Source organism: Penicillium psychrosexuale, assembly GCF_028828465.1.
Source record: "Penicillium psychrosexuale strain IBT 29551 chromosome Unknown utg000003l, whole genome shotgun sequence".
Taxonomy (NCBI): Eukaryota; Fungi; Ascomycota; class Eurotiomycetes; order Eurotiales; family Aspergillaceae; genus Penicillium; species Penicillium psychrosexuale.
The window spans coordinates 2,310,819-2,330,466 of NW_026643188.1; the positions used below are offsets into that span (position 1 = coordinate 2,310,819).

Here is a 19,648-nt window from a genome sequence, read left to right on the forward strand (position 1 = left end):
GCGTCCTCGACATGCGGATATTATCGAGTCCGAATGAGCGTCATGAGTGGAGAAGTTCTGGGAGAGGAAAGGAAAGAAGAGAAGAATGGAGGATGGGAGTTGAGCGGGCGGAGAGCAGATGAGAGAGAGTAACCTCCGCGGCACCTGACTATCTTAAACTCTTCCAAATGCAAATTCTATTATATCAAAGGTTACAGCTATTTTCCTACTCTTCTGAATTTAGATCGTTTAGGGGTCTTTTACGGAGTAGGTATCGATTCATTGAGCACTGTTGGCTCCACCTACATTAAAACGGGGGTAGATGGACGATCGGTTGATCTACATCGTACACGTTCCCTTTTCTTGCTTTCTTCCCTTTCTCTCTCTACTCCATCCTATCTGATTCAGTGATACATTCTTTGGTTCGGATTCTAACATCGGATCCCAAAGAAAGTAGGTACTACCTTTCAGAGTTGACTTGCAATATACTTCTTCGATCCGTGACACAGCATGTACCTCGAGGGCTGAAAATGTCACCTCCCTCGTGCCGATTATATTCATCTTTGACTGAGATTGAAAGGCCTAGATTGACACGGGAAAGGTTGAAAGCATTTGAGAAAAGCACATCGGCCACTGCAAAGCCGTTTGGTACCTCTTTATCTGTAATATATATAGATGGATGAACTAGACGGGGTCATCTCTGAGATTCGATAGGATGCCGTGTGACTTGATTCAATTCCCCGTAGACCGAGGACAGTAGCTGGATATGCCATGCGAGTGTTCGCACAAGCCAGGCCAGAACACAAAGCGATCCCGACCAGTAAGAAACTGGAGTACATGTGATTATGGTATTGGAATCAACCTATCAAACGCAAAATGTCAGGTCCATTCAAACAGAGCTGAACGGTATTTTCAACATAAGAGACTAGGAAGAGACCAATGAGACATAGATGGAATAAACTCTGAAGAAACTCTGCAGAAACTCTTGGGGAAATCACAATCAGATGGGAAATGCTCTGCATAAAACCGAAAAGATCCACGATGACCGTATCCCCAAGTCCCAAACCGAAAGAGAAAAAAAAAGTATGAGAACGGGAAACTCCGCGCTGAAGAATGTAAACGGCACCAACAACTTTAACTTAGAATGAGAGAAAGAAAGGAGAAGACAAGAGGTTGACGAATCCGTATACGCCAGGATATATGTAGGGCAAGAGTTGGTGGGACGTATGTTCATCAAGTCCCGGGAAAATGTGCATCAAGAGTTCATCACAGTGTGTGCTACAGGAACCACATCAATTTAAGCCTCAACATAATTGCTGCGAATGAATTAGCCATCAATTCTAGAAAGTGAAAGGAAAAAGTTCTTACCTGGGGAAGATGCCCACGCGATCACCAATGCGACCAGTCCACCAGTCTTCCGCCTTCTCCGTCCGCTTGATTATGGTAATAATTTCACCCTTCTTGAATCCAAGGTCACCCTCCTGATCCGCATCGAATGTGAAAAGGGCAACGGCTTGGTCTGACCGCAATTGGGCTGCACCAGTCTTTTGCTGGAAGATCGGTTTAGGGGCAGTTGGACGGGAAGGTCTGCGATCCGAATAGGTATATTCCTCTTCAGATGGCGCGGTGTTGCTCCGGTTGCGCCCATAGCCATCAAATGAATTGTCAGCAGCGGCCCGAGCTGTCACGGAACGAGAAAGCCCCGAGGCAGGCCGATCATAGACATCATCAGCCCAGGTATTCGCGCGACGCGGCCTATCACTGTAGCTGTGATCATTTTCACTGGTGTTGGATCGACCACGCTGGGTACCTTGACCGTAGGCATCGCCCCTGCGTCCCTCCCAGACCACGTCGTCATGGCTGTCGTCATAGACAGGAATGTCATTGTACATGGAATCACCGTAGGCCCGCGCATTTCCTTGAAATGCACGGGAGTTCAGCACGCGCATCAGAGCATCGGCGGCCGGTGGGGGACGAATGCTGCCTGTGAGAAGTTGGCTAGCGGAGACACGACTGCGGTACAATTTCTCGTTCGCATCCTTGCGTTCCACCAGCATACTACCTTCCAGACTGACACCAGCGAAAAGACCCTTGGTTTTTGAGTAGGAGAAGACGGCCGCAACACCCTTCGTACTGGCTGCGCCAGCCGCCTCGGCATTTCGGCCAATCGGTCCAGCAGCGAGTGATACATTGCCACCCAGCGTCAGCGTTCCCACTTGCGAGAATGTGCGAACAGCAGCGGCATCGTTGAGAATGAAAACAAAGTCGGTCAACTCAAACCCGATCTGTCCTCCAATTCCGGCACCTGCAGTCGCAATAGCCGATGGAGCCGACCAGGAGCCATCGCCAAGACGAGCGACAACGATACCGGAGCCGAATCGACCAGAGCCTAGGAAACCGGCCTTCAGAACCGTGAGAATAGCGAGACCCTACGGGGAAAGATTTGTTAGTCACGGATGTTCCCAACCGGGGCATTATGAGTGTCTTACCTTTGCATTGGCCAAAATCTCCGGTGGAATGACTTTGTCGGGACCGAATGCTTGCCTAGGATCAACGAACGATGTCAAGATTTTTGCAGCCTTTTTGCACTCGCCTAGTGAGAGAGAATCCACTGTCAGCCGGATATGCCGCGCACGACTGCGGGGAAGTGGGCTTTGAGTATCGATGAAACCTACTGGTCATAGACGCCGGCAGCGGATTATGGATGCCGAAACCCATTTTGGCTGGTGACTATCGAGGTAGAATCGAAAATACGACTGGGGAAGGAGAAATGGGGGGGGAATGCTATTGATGTCTCGAGGGCAACGGTTAGTCAGTGTGGGCCTGCCCAGCTGATGACGGCTAACGCAGGACGCTGGTTCGTGGGAAGCCAACGTACCAGAACGCCGAGACTGGATCAAATACATATGCACTAGGTATTATACAATGTTGGAGATGCTTTTGTGAATTGGAGAGCAAACACCACATGATATCCCACGGGCAATTATGGGCTGAAACGAGCGTCGTTTGTGGCAAATTGGGGTTTTATTCACAATGTATCAGGAAGAAAAGAAGAACGACAACAGAGATATTTTAGCCAAAGCGACAGTCTCCTGATGGGTAGAGAAACATGTAACTATAGCCGCTGTATAACTCTTGTATAACTCGTAAGCATACTTGCGGATGCCCAGGCGCCAAGGCCATTATCGTATCGCGATTGTCCCGAGGCCGACCTTGGAACTTATCCATCTCCATACACTTCTTCAATTGAGCGTAAGGTCATGGTTGGATTATGATTAATACGTGACTCGCTAGACGCGAAAATGGCATCAGGTATGTTGGATATCTCACACCCAGAAACACTGCTGACAGGCCAACTCACCCAGTTCGCATTTGCGTTTGCGGCGATGAGGGCACTGGCAAGTCCAGCCTTATCACCTCGCTCGTCAAAGGCGTGTTTGTTACAAACAAAATCCAGCCGGTCCTCCCCCAAATCACCATCCCTCCTACCCTCGGGACCCCTGAAAATGTTACGACCACGACCGTCGTCGACACCTCGGCCCTTCCCCAGGAACGGAACAATCTCGCGCGAGAAATACGGAAATGTAACGTGATTCTTCTGGTATATTCCGACCACTATAGCTATGAGCGAGTCGCCTTGTTCTGGTTGCCCTATTTCCGCTCGTTGGGCGTCAATGTCCCGGTTGTCCTGTGTGCCAACAAGGCCGACCTGGCGACTGGTCATAGTGAAACGCGAGTGGTTGAGGAGGAGATGCTTCCTTTGATGGCAGAGTTTAAGGAAATCGACTCATGTATACGTACGAGTGCCCGGGAGCATCGTAATGTCAACGAAGCGTTCTTCGTTTGCCAAAAGGCTGTCACGCACCCGATCGCGCCGCTGTTCGATTCGAAGGAGGCGGCTCTGAAGCCCGCTGCAGTAGCAGCTCTACAAAGGATATTCTATCTCTCCGACAAAGATCGCGATGGATATCTATCAGACAAGGAGCTCCAGGATTTTCAAACCCGCTGCTTTAACAAACCATTGAACGAAGCGGATCTCAATCACATCAAGGACACCATTCAGAAAGCCTATCCTGACTCAGTTACGGAGTCCGGCATTGACTGCCAAGGGTTTATTCATCTGAACAAATTGTACTCGGAGAAAGGGCGACATGAAACAGTTTGGATCATCTTGCGAGCGTTCCAGTACACGGACAATCTCTCCTTGCAGGAGAAATTCTTGCATCCAAAGTTCGAAGTACCGCCGTTCGCCTCTGCCGAACTTTCGCCCGAAGGATATCGATTCTTTGTGAACCTCTTTCTTTTATCCGACAAGGACAATGACGGGGGCTTGAATGAGGCTGAACTTGCATCCTTGTTTGCCCCCACCCCGGGCTTGCCCGCATCATGGGCCGACGGTTCGTTCCCATCCTCTACAGTCCGCAATGAAGCAGGACATGTAACACTGCAAGGCTGGCTTGCTCAGTGGAGCATGACTACTTTCCTGTCTCCTAAAACTACCCTCGAATACTTGGCATACCTGGGCTTTGAGCCCTCCGACCAAAGTGATCAGTCTATTACTGCAGCGTTGAAGGTCACACGGCCACGAAGAAAACGTCGCCGCCCCGGCCGTGTTGGACGAAATGTTGTCCAATGCCACGTTCTGGGAGCCCCTGGATCCGGAAAATCGGCCTTGCTCGATGCACTTCTTTCCCGTGGATTCAGCACGACCTACCACCCTACCATCCAGCCCCGTACCGCAGTGAATACAGTGGAGCTTCCGGGCGGGAAACAGTGCTACCTGATTTTGGATGAACTAGGTGAGCTCGAGCCTGCTTTGCTGGAGAACCAGACCAAACTGCTGGATCAGTGTGACGTGATTGCGTACACGTATGATTCCTCGGACCCGGACTCATTTTCGTACATTCCTGCATTGTTGGCGAAATATCCCCATCTGGAAGAGCTCCCGAGTGTGTTCATTGCGCTCAAGGCCGATCTGGATCGGACCACCCAGCGAGCCGAGCACCAACCTCATGAATACACAGCTATGCTAAACATGCCTAGTCCACCGCTCCATGTGAGTGTTACGTGGAATTCTATCCAGGAGGTGTTTGTCCATATTGCCGAGGCTGCCATGGAGCCTAGCACCGCTTTCCCGCGTAGTGAAGAGGATGTGGAGGGCAAATGGATGTCTTGGGGAATCGCCCTCGGGGCGGTGGTTTGTGCCGGTGCCGCCGCGGTGATGATCTGGCGCCGAGTTGGTAGCGGAAATTAGGGTCTTCGTTCATATTCTATACCCCATAGTTCAATGTGCAAATAAATGTATAAGGATCTCAAGAGTTAGTTAGTTACCTAGTTATGTACCTCAATTGACTATGATACTTAGTCAGGCACATGGCCGGCTCAGCCGGAGTTAAGCCGGTCCCCGCCAGGCACGCGGTCTCTTCTCCGCTCGAACGTTTACCCCAGACATCATTTCCCTTGCTGATCCTCCCCTCTCGCGCCTCAACTTGTATTTTTGAAATCCCCAAACCTCCGAACATCGAGCCTGATCTCAGTATACACATCTGATCGAGTGCATATATACATTTGTGATTGTCGGACCTATTGCGCACCCATATCGCCCCCCTGCCATATTCTGAAACCTGTCCATCACACATAAGAGCTTGCAGATATAAGACTGGAAGAGGAAAGTTTGAATAAAGTACATCGCAGACTTGGCACCTTTTTTTGCACTTGCCTTATCGGGTCCAAGGTTGCTCTGTTTGTCACACCAGACCTCAGCCCGAGTTCAAATTGCGCCTGTTCCCTGTACGAGTGACGACTAATCATGTTGTAAGCACGCTCTTTCTTTCCTTTCCTACTTCTCCCAATCTGCTGCTTTCACTCTACAAGCTCAGCCTTGTGTCCTTACTATTACCAACGTAATTCGAGAGAATTGCATAACTCTTGAGGCACCAGATAACCACAACACTTGCTGACACCAGCAACAGCGTGCTTCCCCCTCCTCCTCCACGCTATACCATCCCTGTCGCATATGCGGCGGGGGCGGCAAATGGTATGGCGGTCCCTGTTCTGGAAATGAATAATACTATCACCCACCCGGAGCGTGGCTGTCCACTGCAAGTTGGCGAGGGTATGTGCGCTCCACGATCGCTGGTGTTTCCTAAATGTCCTGCTTCCTTCAGAATATCAGAGATGTCTTACATTTTATATTGCGATAGGAACCTACACCCTCCAGGATGATTTACTCCTCGCAACACCGCCTCCCCACCCGTCTGAAGCTCCTATCATCAACCCAAACCCTCTTGCAACTCTACCCACACCCCCTACCACTGGCGTAAAGCTATCTCTTGTTACCCTCGACCCTCGAAAGAAGCCTCCGACTTTCTTGAAGTCAGGTATCACAGTTCCCCAATTTGGAGATGAAAACCCAGCGCTTGCGGCGCCACCGGTGGCAGCGAAGGACGCAGCGAAGCGAAGGAAGCCCAAGAACAACATCATCAAGAGCAGTTCTTCCTTCGTTTCGCGAGTCATTACACACGAGACATCTGCCAAGCGATTGAGCGACCGTGACCCGAACGGTGTGTTTGCCTTTGCGAATATCAACCGAGCATTCCAATGGCTCGACCTCAGTTCGCCTACGAAAGAGGAGCATCTCACCAAAGTTCTCTTCACGAAGGCGCATATGCTCTGTCACGACATCAACGAACTCACGAAGACATCATCACATTTAGACATTGTGATGGGATCCTCGGCGGGCGACATCATTTGGTATGAGCCCATGTCGCAGAAGTACGCTCGGATCAACAAGAATGGTGTGATCAATAACTCACCAGTCACCCACATAAAATGGCTTCCTGGGTCTGAGAACCTGTTCTTAGCGTCGCACGCCAACGGTGTGCTGGTTGTGTACGACAAAGAGAAGGAGGATGCCCTTTTCACTCCCGAGGTGAACGACCATTCCGAACAAGAAATTGGACGATTGCCATTGGACATCCTTAAATCTGTGAACTCCAAGAACCAGAAGACCAATCCGGTCTCCTTTTGGAAAATGGCAAACCAGAAAGTTTCAAGCTTCTCCTTTTCCCCTGATCAAAGGCATCTGGCCGTGGTTCTCGAAGATGGGTCGCTACGACTGATGGATTTCTTGAAAGAGGAGTATGTTTGTCCTATGTTAAGAGGACCGAACGATTACTAAATAACGCTTCTAGGGTACTGGATATATTCCGCAGCTACTATGGCGGCCTGATCTGTGTCTGCTGGTCGCCGGATGGCAAATACATCGTAACCGGAGGCCAGGATGATTTACTGACGATTTGGTCCTTCCCCGAGCGCAAGGTTGTTGCTAGATGCCAAGGACACAACTCCTGGGTTTCGTGGGTTGCATTCGACCCTTGGCGTTGTGACCAGAAGACATACCGGTTCGGCAGCGTCGGTGACGATTGCCGCCTCCTCTTGTGGGACTTCAGCGTTGGAATGCTCCACCGTCCCCGGGCACACCATGCCTCAAGTAGAAATCGATCCAGCATTGTAGTGCCAAATTCTCAAATTGCTAATCGCCACCGTGCAGACAGCGGCGACAACCGTGTGCGTTCGGACTCAAATGAAACCGACAAGTTCAACGAAGATCTCGATCAGACGACGAGTCATCCCGTGGAACCCAAGTCCCGCACAGCGCTTTTGCCCCCGATTATGGTAAGCATTCATTGACAGCCAGATTGCCTGCTACAGAAGACTAACTGATCCATAGTCCAAAATCGTCGGCGAAGATCCTATCTGCTGGCTTGGCTTCCAGAAAGACTGCATCATGACTTCGTCTCTTGAAGGTGTGTATAATGAGGTTGATTGGGGCTAAATAATACTGACATTTTGACACAGGCCATATCCGCACTTGGGATCGACCCAGCGACAGCGTCATCAAATCATGATGCTCCATTTGGGGTTTACGGTCTTGGAAGCCTTGGGGGTTACCAATCGAGATTTCAGTCTTTTAGCGTCGCGTTTTCTACTCCTAACACATGATATTTTTTTGATGTCAATATTACCTTACCAATCTAAATCTGTACATACTGATTGTTTGTAAGGGCTGTTCTATATGTCATTCTAGAAACCAATCGACGGCACACTTAACTCGAGGTTCTCGGTTTTCACTACTAACACCGTGACCTAACCATCTCTTTTTCTTTCCTATCTGGCAACAGAATTTAATGAGAATAGAGTAATGGTTAACTCAAAGATTTGATTGATAGATAATTCCAAAATTATGAAGCAGGCATAGCATCATCGCATTTCTCATTAATGTAAGGGGCATAATCATAGGTCCATAGACCAAATCATCAACATCAAGCAAAATAAATGATCCCTAGTAAACTAGCCCAAATTCCACAATGTCTTCAACATATAGTAGACTTTGTCCAAAAGACTACCCCAAATACCCCAGAACTCTCCAACTCATATATCTAAGTTCCCGGATATCCAGCTGGCCAGTTGGGATGAAGAATAACCGACATCGGGGATTTAAAAGACCAGCGCAAACAGACCCAGAAGCAGACTGCCAGCAGGGGGCATGAGAATGGCAGCAGCGTTCGAGGTGGTACTTGCCGACTCCGTAGCACTCGATGTTGTGGTCGAAGTAGTCTTGTGAGTGGTGGTCGAAGTAGTGCTCGAATGGGTTGCGGTGGACAGACTGCTCGAGGTGATGGTTGAAGATGAGGTCCATTCTATGGATAAGTCAGTCCCTGTTTCTTTCATGTAGTGGATGAAAAGCAAAATGCTGTCTCAGAAGCTACGCTTTCCGCCTTTACTAACCAGGGGTAGTGGATGTGTGGGTAGAAAGATATGTGGTAGATGAGATAGTGCTTGATGTGATGAAAGTCGAGGTAGGAAGATGTGTGGATGTAGTAGGTGGGATGGAAGACGTGGTAATGGAAATAGAAGTAGTCGGGGTAGTAAAGGTAGATATAATGGAGGATGGAGTTGGTGTAATAGAAGAAGAAGTTGAAAGTGTAGAGGTATAGGAAACCGAGGAAGAAGTTGCAAGTGTAGAAATAGAAGTAACTGAGGAAGAAGTGAGGGTGGTAAGCGTCAAGGTAGTAGTCAAGGTCTCGGTGTAAGAAGTTGTAACTGTCAAAGTTGAGGGTGTTGAGGGGAAATAAGAGGATCCTTCAGGGGTGGAAGTATAGGTTGAAGTAATAGAAGAATAAACGAAAGAGGTAGACGCACTTGCAGAAGAGCTAGTTATAAAAGAAGATGTTGTAGGGGTAGAAATAGAAGATGAAGCAGTAGAGTAATAGGACGAGGTAGGGCTAGACGCACTGATGGAGGTGTGAGTAGCAGTCGAAGACAGGTAAGAGGAAGTAGTCGAGGAAGAAGGAGTCGAAGAAGTAAGATCACTGGTCCACGCGGTGGAAGAAATCAAGGACGAGGCAGACGAAGTTTCAAGCGCAGTACTGGTTTCCTTACCAGAGCTACTAGCACTACTAGCAATTTCACCAGGCTCAGTGACTAGGAATTGCTGAGACTGAGCCAGAATGCCGCTAGTCGGAGAGAGGAAGTTGATCTGATATCCCTTCCTAGATTGCGTATCAGCCATTAATTCAAATAGAATGCAATCAAATTGGACCTACCCATCATCTACATCCGCGAACGTCTTTGCTTTGACGGTGTAGGAGCCCTTGGAAGAGTCTACATCCTCAGCCACAATTGTTGTTGTCGGGGGGTAGACATTCTGATTGACCAGTTCGATGGTAAAGGTTTGCGGATCCGTTCTATTGATATTGTATTTCTGGTTAGCAAATTGTCAGTGTTCGTAAAACACTGGGGCAACTAGCAGCTTACGAGACGGACTGCCACTTGATAGTAAGAGGCAGATCTGGGTCAATCTTCTCACCAATCCGGGGGAAGTGACAGTGAGACCTGATTCAACGGTTACTATATTGATTGTATTCCCGCGGACGATATGTCATACCTGCAGATGTAGCAGCCAGAGCCGCCAGGGAGATAATGTTCATCCGCATATTGATTGGCTTCAATAATAACCAATATGAAGTGAAGTATTTCAAGGAAATAGTTGTCAATCTTGGAAGGTCGGGCCGAAATATAATATTCGTGAGGTTGGAGGAAGTCAAGGCCAGGGGGGATATAAGACGGGAACATGATACTTTATAGCCCCAATGACGGTGGTAGGAGGCTGTATCTCTCACAGGGTCTTCTAAAATTTGAATGGCAATCTTTATTTTTGGACTGATTTGCCGTCTTGATCCATCACGCATCGTGCTCCCAGGTGTGTGTCAGAGTACAGAATAGTTAGGTGACGACCACACTTTCTTGTCCCCGTGATGTGAATCTACTAGTGCGTTGTAGTCAAATGGATCTAGAGGATTAAATGTGCATTCTGTAGCTTGCAACTTCATTTTCAGCCCATATGAGAATTTTTCGTCGACTCAATCCATGATGTACAACGTCTGGAAATTTTGACCGGCCGCGCGTCATAGTTTTTGTCCGTATCGCAATGGAAAGATAGATTTCATAATACATTACTTGTTCATATAACTACTTAGCGCAGCCATAGTCATTGGCTAGGGCACGGGACCCCTAGGATGACTGCTGCGGCCCGTTTAGATTCGATACCGAATGGCAGGGATTCATGGGATAATTGCTCTTTTCAAAAGTCTTGAGTGCCGATAATGCACTAGAAGGTCTTATAGCTATAAAATGCCCTGGGAGATTGTATGTATCAAATATCGTAGATCGATTGGGCTTACATGGAACTATATATTCAGACCTGTCAACACATACCGAAAGCTTATTCGAGGCCACCACTTTATGGTCATTGAGTCTTATTAAATCGATAACTTATTAGACGTGGGACAATAACTCCGAAAGGTCTAGCTACATCGGAAGTATTGTGTTCTAGGTACTCTCGGTCGTTATGAGCGTAAGTAGGACAAAAAGCCAAGGGAATACGATTTTCGACCCAACTCCCGGCTCCACACACGGAAATGAGAAAAAGCCGGTAAGCAATTAACTCCTCATTTTGTTCAGATTTACTAGTCAGAAAGCAATCCCGCCTCCACAGAGGCTTTGGTATTTCAAAATGGTTGCCTAGGAGAGGTCTTGGAGTACATAAGAAGTTGCACGAAGCATGAACATAAGGTCGGAACAGCGCTTATTGGACAACTCTTGGGAGATATTAAAATAGTCCAAATGGTATCTAGGTTGCTTGTCGGAACGAATTCTTGTCTTGACTGTCGTAATAAAAGGTCCCCGTTCAGTCTTGAGTATCTATCTGTCTGTGCTCTCCGACACTTCCACCACTGTCAGGCCAAGCTACGTTTGGGTTCGCAGTGCATCTTGTATAACCCATTGATCTCGAGAGTCTCAGTCTGGTCCTTCTAGAGTTGAGAGTTGTCGTCAGCATTCTCCCAAGCCTCAAATATGACGTGGAATGTCCAAAGGGATCTAAAAGCATTATCGGTACGGAGTATAGTCATGGTAAATATTCGTCTTACGAATAGACTATGAATCATCAAGATTTTTATTGTACTCAGTGGATGATGCGGAAAGAAGTCTGCATACAATGAACAGCAAGACATAATTTCAAGCATTGTATTGATCACCTGTCACATCTAAGTAGGTAGCACGTAGAAATCCACATTCTAGATAGTCTAACTATAGCGGAAATTTTTCATGCACGATAAATGCACCTTACTTTTCCACTTCAATCCGGGGAACCTCAACGCTCAAGGACACTGCGACCACCGTCGACAGTGATCCTATTCCGCACTCGAATGTGAGCGTACGCTGTTCCGAGCTGGACAACGCGATCCGAAGCAGGCTCATCTTTGGCCCGAGTGCTGTCTGCAGAGGACGAGCCTTCTTCACTAACTGGCCGATCGGAAGAGGTGACACTTGAAGCCTCCTCATTCCCTTGGGCATTGTGCTTTGCAATGTCCAACAGCGCTGTTGGACAGAATACCAGAGCTTCACCAGTCGGCAAACGAACAATCTTGTGAAAGATCGAGGCCGCGGCGTTTGCATCAGATTTCTCAATACCAGCTCCCGCGATGTGTGACTTTATCGCCTTGAACCAAGCTGGCGACGAGAAGCGATGGATAATGGTCACATTGCACAGCTCAAGAAGTGACGGTGAAAGAGTCGGTTCCTGTGTGGCTATCAAGACGCGGGCGGCCAGATGTCGCTGCTGGCGGACGACAGATAGCAGTGTCTCCGTCAGATCTGCGGCTTCTGTCGACGTTGAGGTCATGAACTAGAATCAAATTAAGTGTCAGTATAAAAGATAATGGATGACTCAGGAAATTAGGAAGGGCCACAAACCTTGTGTGCTTCATCCAGAGCAATGATACGACCTGTGTCTCGGCGGTTCTTCAAAAACAGGGAAACGGCGATGTTGAAGAGAGCGCATGCATCTTCTTGACCAACGAACGGGCAGCTCAAATCAACTATTGTCAAACTGCCCGGAGGAAACTTCCAGACATCATCAACATCGTGTTGCTTTGACTTGTTGGGACTTGCACCAGGCACAGATCCAGGCTCAAAAAATGACTCAAGCACCTCCAAGCGCATATTCAGAGGCCCGATTTGGCCTTTCAAGAAAGTTTCACGTTGAAGAATATTTCTGAACGCACTGTAATTGAATCCGGATTTCCCCTGGTTGGCTATAGCCATGTCCCGAAGAATCTTCATCACAACCTATGTGAGTAGCTTATTAGTACGTTGTCAGCTTGGATGATAGGTGTGCTGACATACCTCAATGTAAAGAGGCTGCTCGGCTTTGTTGCCGATGCCCATCAAGGTCTTCATCATGCCGATGTTGAGATCCTTTTGTGGCAGATACAATGGCTGCACCGTCAGCATTTTGGAACCGCCTGCCAGTGTTTTGTATGCCTTTTTCATGGCAAGGTAGTTGGTCGGGGAGACCAAAACTCGGACAGGAATGCCTGAGGAGTAGAGATACGCTGCCTCGCACAACTGCGTGCTGGAAAATGCCGTGAAATTGTCATAGTGAATGACTAGTCCAGCCAGAGGTGATGCTAGCTTCCCGGCTGGGGAGGATGCAATCAATGCATTTTCCAGAAGGCAGGACAGGGTATGACTTTTACCACTTCCTTGACTCCCACAGATGAAGGCAGACCAAGGCGCTGACACGTTTGCATACACAAGATCATCTTGTGTCGGTGTGTTGCTGGACCGGTTACGCAGACCAAGCAGTCCATACTGTGGAAATGTGTCTCTTTCAAGAGCTTGCTCGCTATACAGACGGTCGGTATCCAGGACCCGACAAGCAGAGAGTGAGAATAGAGGTGCCGTTATCAGTTCCTCGTCCAAGCGGGTGTTTTCGTATGGCGATGTTTTCGAGGAACCAGTGTCCCCTTTGACAAGCTTCATATGCTCACCTATCTCCAAGGTATTCATAGAAAGTTGGAGAGACTCCATAATGTAAGCTCTTGATGGGACTTGATGGGGATAGTGGGAGCTCGCGGTGGAGGCAAGATGAAGATGATGAGGGTTGAACGAGATTCAAAAAGAGGACAGGAAACAGTTGAATTTAAATCAAAATTCTAGACAAATACAGACAAAGAATCAAGAACAAACGAGATCATATGGTCAGATAATCTAATGTCAAACATCACAGCAAACTTCTAGAATGCCTCTGCGTATGTTTGTTTTTTCTATCGCTGTATGGATTTGTAGGACTGCATTATCATGCAAATGGGTAACTCTACTATTTGCTTCATATCTCCGATACTCTGATAGTACAAGGACTCCTATTTCACCTCTGGATAAGAAATTGAGCCTAAGGATATAAATTGGAAGCCTCAAGATGATCATCACGGCCCAGGGGTGTTCCCGAAGCCACAAAAGCTTGGCAGCGGATGCATAGAAGAAAACTTGGGCACGTGACATATACGTAAGAAGACCTTGTGATTTAATATGCTTCGCTTCGCTCCGCAATCATGTTCAGGGGAGACTTCCTCATCATTTCCAAAATGCGTGTTCTCCCTAGATCGTTATGGCAAATCAGACGACCATGTTTCCTGCAAGTGCCTCTGACATTTTGTCGACTCAACCACACGATGGCTGCTGGAGAAAGAATCGAAGAACAGAGCTTACCACGGTATCATGAAAAGCATTACTACCCGGTAAAAATTGGCGAGGTGTTTAAGGACCAGTACCGGGTTATTGCAAAGCTAGGATACGGGGCGTATTCCACTGTTTGGCTTGCCTGGGATCAGAGGTTTGCAAATCCTACTTATCCTATCTGTTTCTGAATACTAGTATTCACGCACTCTTTAGGGCAGAGCAGTATACCTCACTCAAAGTATGTATTAGCCAAGATACCGACTCTTCCCCGATTCTTAACGAGATCAACATGCTGCGGCGCTTGAAGAGATTCGCGGATACCGATGAAGGCGACCATCCCGGGGTGGGGTTTACGCGTCTTGCAGACGATATCTTTGAAAATGATCAAGCGTCCCTACATGGCCGATACTACTGCATCGCTTCAAAACCTGAAGGCCAGAGTATTCGCGTGTTACAGGAGGCGTTTCCAAATAGTATCCTGCCCAAGCTTCTGGTGAAATCCATCATACACTGCTTGTGGTTTTCCGTCGACTGGCTTCATTCAGTCTGCGGTGTCATACATACTGGTACGTTCAAATGAGATAGCGGCACCTTTTGCATCTCCCGCTTACTAAACTCTGAGCAGATATTTCACCTCAAAATGTTCTGATGCAACTCGATGATGATAGCTGCCTCAAGGGCATCGAGAGCCAAGAGTCACAGGATCCTAGCGTCCCTATAATGACGACTGATGGAGCGGCTCCCGTATACAGGTCTCGACGAGCTAAGATGATGGAGCTTTTAGGTGACCCGATTCTTATTGATTTTGGGCAAATGCGGCTAGCAGAAGGACAGACTAACCAGGATTGGTGGATGTCTGATTTGTATAAAGCTCCAGAGGTCCTCTTAGGCCTGCCTTGGGAGTATCCTGTTGATGTGTTCTCTATCGGTGTCATGGTAAGTACTAGTACACCTAAACTTTGTGATACTATGTCTAACTCAGGTCCAAAACCAATCAGACACTTGAGCTCATGGAAGGGAAGAACCTATTCGACCCCATTGACCGAGTCAACAATCAGTATGTTCTTCCGTTGGCACTGGCCCAGTATATCGGATATCTGGGTCCTCCACCACTGGAGATGATTCGCAAGAGCCCATTATTTTCAGCATATTTTGATGAACAGGGTAAGTCTCCCTTGAACCCTAGGCTTCACATTTGAGCTTACCAAAGCTTTTTTATAGGCAACTGGGTGTCGGAGCCCCCCATCCCCAAAACTACTTTGGAGGAATTCGTCACTACCATCCCACCAGGAGAGGAAAAAGACCAGTTTCTCCGGTTCATACGCAAGATACTAACGTGGGATCCGGAAGTGAGGGCCGACTCGTATGAGCTCATGCAAGACGAATGGATGATGAGGCATGCTTCAGAGCAAGATCTGGTGGAATTGAAGAACCAGCTGTTTTCATAGGATGTGATCAGAATGGGCGAACAATATACGTACTGTTTATTAACAGAGCGCGTTGAGGATTGCTTTTTAATAATATCCTGGCTCAAGAATTGGAGCGCTTACATGAAATCTCTATCTAGAAGTAGTTAAATCAAAATCAAGTTTTATTATAAAACAGGACCGCCCAGCAATCAGATGCCCCGTGTTCAAAGGCTTGATTTCATTGCTCAGATGTTTTTTCTTTGGTTTTTTAATTTATCATGTCCTAATTCTGAGATCTTCATCTTCTAGGTAGAAGGTATAAAGAGGAAGAAATGACAGAAACTGGAAATATGCAAGGCAAATATGAGGTTGATAAAATGTTTGTAGAGAGAATGTGTCAACATGGTCTTTCGGTGTGGCGCAAAACAAATGTACCAGTCTGGTCAATTATTGAGTCCCAGTTCTTCCATAGTCTTCTCCAAGGTCCCCTTCATGAACTCCTTCATATCCAAATCTTCACCACAAACGGACTCACAAAGGATTTTTGAGGTGATATTGACCCCCATGTTCATCAACTTACTGATGAGTACGTTCTCTCTCCGAAGGACTGCATACCGCAGGATGGGCCCAATTTGAGTAATATCATAACCACTGGCAAGGACCAAATCAACCAGCCTCCTAGCACCACCAACGAGCGCAGCGTGGAGGGTATTGGGGATGAGATTCGACCAGCCTGCGGTGGGGATCCCTCGAACGGTCACTCCGATCTTGTGACCTTGGACCAATCTGGATCGCGTTTTCTCGGGGGGTCGTCTGGGCGTAGATCTGGAGCGAACCGCAACACGAACTCGGAATTTTCGTCATTCACATCCGCACCCTGTTCGAGTGCATACCTGACAACACTTTCTTTGCTGTGCCAGAGTCCCTCGTATAGGATGATCTGGGCAGCATCTTTGACGGTGAGATTCCGATCGGCACTTCCAAGGAAAGAGAACAGAGCCTTGAGCACGGGTAAATGACCGCGAGCCGCAGCAATCTTCAGAGGTCGTCGCAGCTTGAAGGCACCCGTGAATGCGAGAGCATCGCTGGAAAGTAACAACTCAACGACATTGACATGGCCATTTCCTGCAGCCTGTCTCAGTGGGGTTTCGTAGTGTTCATCCAACAAGTTGGGATTGACGCCTTTCTCAAGGAAAAGATTGACGCAAGACAGTGAGCCAAATTCGGCTGCTGCGGTCAATGGGTGTGATTTGGGGTGCCGTGGGATGACACTCAAAGACTCGGGTGCGTCGCGATCGATCAAATGAGACCTGAATCTATCTCGCCGTGGAATTTTGGCGCCAGCCTTCAGGCACTTGCGTATGGTGCCCTCCAGGCCTCGCTTAGCTGCCCATAGGATAATATAGCTGTGTTCCTGTGCTGAGCAGCTCTTGTATAGTTTCTCGTCGAACATGAGGGCGAAACGCGCGCTCGTGCGAATCAAGGCATTGCGGTCTTTTTGGGAATGCAGATTCTTCTCAATCATGAGAATGAGCTCTGTGGGTAGAATATCAAGCGACATGATCGCTGTCGCCAGAGGCAATGTCAAAGTACTGGGTGCTGAAGATGTGACAGTCGAGGGAAAGAGAATCGAGATGAAGGGTTTGTAACAAAGATGAAAGAAAGATTGGCTAGAAGAGTAAACAAGTTGCCAAGCAGAGAAAGGAATTCAAGATGAGACATGAGCAGGTGGGAGATGAGCACTTGAGGTTGAGGAAGAGAGAAGAAAGTTGAGTAGATGGGGATTTTGAGCAGATAAAGTGCGAGTGATAGTAAAGCCACAATCACAAGGAGGAAAATCAGATGAAGGTGGACAATGTATAGCAATTGAGGCTTGTTGCGTACCCAGGTGGCCTTGTTTGTCAGGCGTCTCCCACTTTCTATACCCAAGGTTGTCCTTGAGGCTGAATTGGCCGTAACCTACGATTTACCTAGAAATCAACTTGTTTATATTATTCCTATTAATAAACAATTAAGCATTGGAAACATTTGAGTCAAAGAGATATGTGCTATGAGTCGACCTTCTACCTTAGTCCTATTTAAATGAACTACTTTTGTTACCATTAGCAATTCAATAAGACCTTACTTATATAATACCTAGGGGTTAAGCCTTCGACTACTTTGCTAATACCGTGGATTGTTCGAGAATGTTATTCGCTAGCATATAATCCGTCGCCAGAGACCTTATCCGCCAGCGCTATTAATGCAATCTCCAAATCACCAGGTCCATCGACTTCAACATTCGTCCTAGCCTGATTACGAGGAAAGTATTGGTGTGAGTTGTGAATGCCACGAGAAGACTGGGTGTTACACAGCTCTATTCTTAGGGGATAAAAATTGCATTCGCCTGAGCAGTCAATCCTAGCCATAAATTCTCACTCGCCTGTTCCAGCTCTTTGGGTATATTCACGACATCACGGGTCACAAAGTCACCATGATAGTCAATCAAGGCGGCTTCCACCATTGACCGCAGTTCGGGATCTGCAGTAACGGCCCAAGCTGCCGAGAGACACATTATTACGTATCCTGCTCCAACTGGTCTGTAAACATTGGATTTCTGAGCATGTTCGAGAGTATCCTTAACAAGAGATCTCGATTCTACCATGCATGTATAGTCACTGGGATCCAGTGCCTGGAGAATGCAATTGAAAAATGTCGTGATTGCGAGACCAATTCCATGGGTGCGGAGATAATGTGCTCTCAAGATACGGCCCATAAAGGTTTCTGTCATAGTGAGCCCGGACTTTTCAAATTCGACTGTTCGTGCTTGCAATTCGCCCAGGATCAATTTGCATTTTTCGTATATTGGTCGGACTTCCATCGTCAATAGCATCAAATCTTCGCCATCGCGTATAGCTTGTTTGCCGCGTTTCATTAGAACCGGGGCTCGCGCTAGACATCGCAAAATCTGGCCTTCGGGTTGGTCTTGATCAAAGTCATTCTTGACTAAGGAATCCCACTCCTCGGAGCTCAGGTCGATAGCATCATTGTATAAGCCCTCGAATAACTTAGGTATATGATTAGCTTAGGCAAGAAAAGTGGTGGAGTCGTGTGTGGCCTACCACGCTTCCGCGTAAAGAGAGGAACAATTTACGCTCAAAGTCATCGCGTGGCCCAAAGTTCTTTCGCGCGTGCAGAATGCTGGCGGCCCCTTGCGCATGTCCTGATATCATTTGCCCGTTATTTCCGATAAATGTTTGGCAGACCAAAAGTATCATGACAGCACATAGTGTACTGGAAGCACTCGCCTGGACTGGGTGATCTAGATAGACTCTCAGGGTCTTGAGCGCGTATGAATACTTGGCTAGTGTCTCAGCCGAAACTGATTGACCAGTGCAGAAGCCTGCGTGGGCAGTGGTTACAGCGTCAACTGCGCGGTCGAGTGCTTCGTTGCTGCCGAGTCGTCGGGGTACATCTTCCAGGAAAGTGCCGAAAGCCCACCACATATTGTACCGGAGGTCAGTGGATCGTTTTATGGCGCCGACGAACGAATTGGTCAACGACATCATACTATTACTAGGACATGCCCGGGGTATTTCAAAAGAAAAAAATTCTTTTTCTGTTGATTTTGATCTTGATGTGAGAGTCATTTGACCGTTTCGATTTGATTTGGGGGAAAATTGTTGCTCTTTGAACTTGAATCGTTGCTGACCGGACCCCACACAGCTCACTTTCAGACGAAGACATCGTCCACACTCAGGTTGTTTCTCGTCGCACTTGGTATATTATTAGGATTAGCAACGTGTGCCATAGTCTTATGGCACGTACCTTTTTCTTCTGCTTGCGACACGCGTCACAGGCCCGACCTGTTGGGACACCCGGCATGGTGGGGTGAAGACCTGAGTGGAGAAGCGGAGCGTGGATCTCAAAACGAACACTGGAGGCTTTCAGTAGCGCGTCTATATTCAGTGCGGGACACGCCGTAGAGAGCTACAAAACCATAATATATTGCACTAAAAAAGGCTCTAAGCAACTAGGTTGAGGTTATTGCGGCTGCCCAGTCTAACCGCTTCGGGTCAAATGTACCGCTCCTCAAGGCTGAGTTGTACGTCGCTGATTGGCTGGTTTTATTGGCTATAAAAATGAGGCTGAATTGAATACAGCTCGGTCTAACCCGATATAGACCTATAGCGCTT

General features: G+C 47.7%; 8 protein-coding genes across 8 annotated transcripts; 3 read left to right on the top strand and 5 right to left on the bottom strand.

Moving 5' to 3' along the window:
* Positions 1–1,276: 1,276 nt before the first annotated feature.
* Positions 1,277–2,697, bottom strand: N7518_004799 (SYLF and SH3 domain-containing protein; the record flags this gene model as incomplete). Its single annotated transcript, XM_057185726.1, has 4 exons — positions 1,277–1,295; positions 1,348–2,408; positions 2,469–2,572; positions 2,655–2,697. The coding sequence occupies 4 exons, from the start codon at positions 2,695–2,697 to the stop codon at positions 1,277–1,279; spliced, it is 1,227 nt and encodes a 408-aa protein (XP_057042496.1).
* Positions 2,698–3,281: 584 nt separating this feature from the next.
* Positions 3,282–5,233, top strand: gem1 (ERMES complex Ca(2+)-binding regulatory GTPase GEM1; the record flags this gene model as incomplete). The annotated part of the gene is made up of 2 exons (XM_057185727.1): positions 3,282–3,291; positions 3,345–5,233. The coding sequence occupies 2 exons, from the start codon at positions 3,282–3,284 to the stop codon at positions 5,231–5,233; spliced, it is 1,899 nt and encodes a 632-aa protein (XP_057042497.1).
* Positions 5,234–5,788: 555 nt separating this feature from the next.
* Positions 5,789–7,889, top strand: N7518_004801 (WD40 repeat domain-containing protein; the record flags this gene model as incomplete). Its single annotated transcript, XM_057185728.1, has 6 exons — positions 5,789–5,793; positions 5,952–6,094; positions 6,183–7,119; positions 7,173–7,656; positions 7,712–7,787; positions 7,840–7,889. The coding sequence occupies 6 exons, from the start codon at positions 5,789–5,791 to the stop codon at positions 7,887–7,889; spliced, it is 1,695 nt and encodes a 564-aa protein (XP_057042498.1).
* Positions 7,890–8,478: 589 nt separating this feature from the next.
* Positions 8,479–10,116, bottom strand: N7518_004802 (GPI anchored serine-threonine rich family protein; the record flags this gene model as incomplete). Its single annotated transcript, XM_057185729.1, has 6 exons — positions 8,479–8,647; positions 8,770–9,064; positions 9,277–9,533; positions 9,588–9,728; positions 9,799–9,876; positions 9,929–10,116. The coding sequence occupies 6 exons, from the start codon at positions 10,114–10,116 to the stop codon at positions 8,479–8,481; spliced, it is 1,128 nt and encodes a 375-aa protein (XP_057042499.1).
* Positions 10,117–11,695: 1,579 nt separating this feature from the next.
* N7518_004803 (uncharacterized protein) lies at positions 11,696–13,416 on the bottom strand (the record flags this gene model as incomplete). Its single annotated transcript, XM_057185730.1, has 3 exons — positions 11,696–12,229; positions 12,298–12,672; positions 12,730–13,416. 3 exons carry the CDS (start codon positions 13,414–13,416, stop codon positions 11,696–11,698), a joined length of 1,596 nt encoding a protein of 531 aa, XP_057042500.1.
* Positions 13,417–14,057: 641 nt separating this feature from the next.
* On the top strand, positions 14,058–15,512 carry N7518_004804 (uncharacterized protein; the record flags this gene model as incomplete). Its single annotated transcript, XM_057185731.1, has 5 exons — positions 14,058–14,218; positions 14,278–14,630; positions 14,690–15,000; positions 15,063–15,228; positions 15,286–15,512. The coding sequence occupies 5 exons, from the start codon at positions 14,058–14,060 to the stop codon at positions 15,510–15,512; spliced, it is 1,218 nt and encodes a 405-aa protein (XP_057042501.1).
* A 404-nt stretch (positions 15,513–15,916) lies between these two features.
* N7518_004805 (ankyrin repeat domain-containing protein) lies at positions 15,917–17,034 on the bottom strand (the record flags this gene model as incomplete). The annotated part of the gene is made up of 2 exons (XM_057185732.1): positions 15,917–16,259; positions 16,310–17,034. The coding sequence occupies 2 exons, from the start codon at positions 17,032–17,034 to the stop codon at positions 15,917–15,919; spliced, it is 1,068 nt and encodes a 355-aa protein (XP_057042502.1).
* An 801-nt stretch (positions 17,035–17,835) lies between these two features.
* N7518_004806 (transcriptional regulator family TF) lies at positions 17,836–18,958 on the bottom strand (the record flags this gene model as incomplete). Its single annotated transcript, XM_057185733.1, has 2 exons — positions 17,836–18,519; positions 18,575–18,958. The coding sequence occupies 2 exons, from the start codon at positions 18,956–18,958 to the stop codon at positions 17,836–17,838; spliced, it is 1,068 nt and encodes a 355-aa protein (XP_057042503.1).
* Positions 18,959–19,648: the final 690 nt, after the last annotated feature.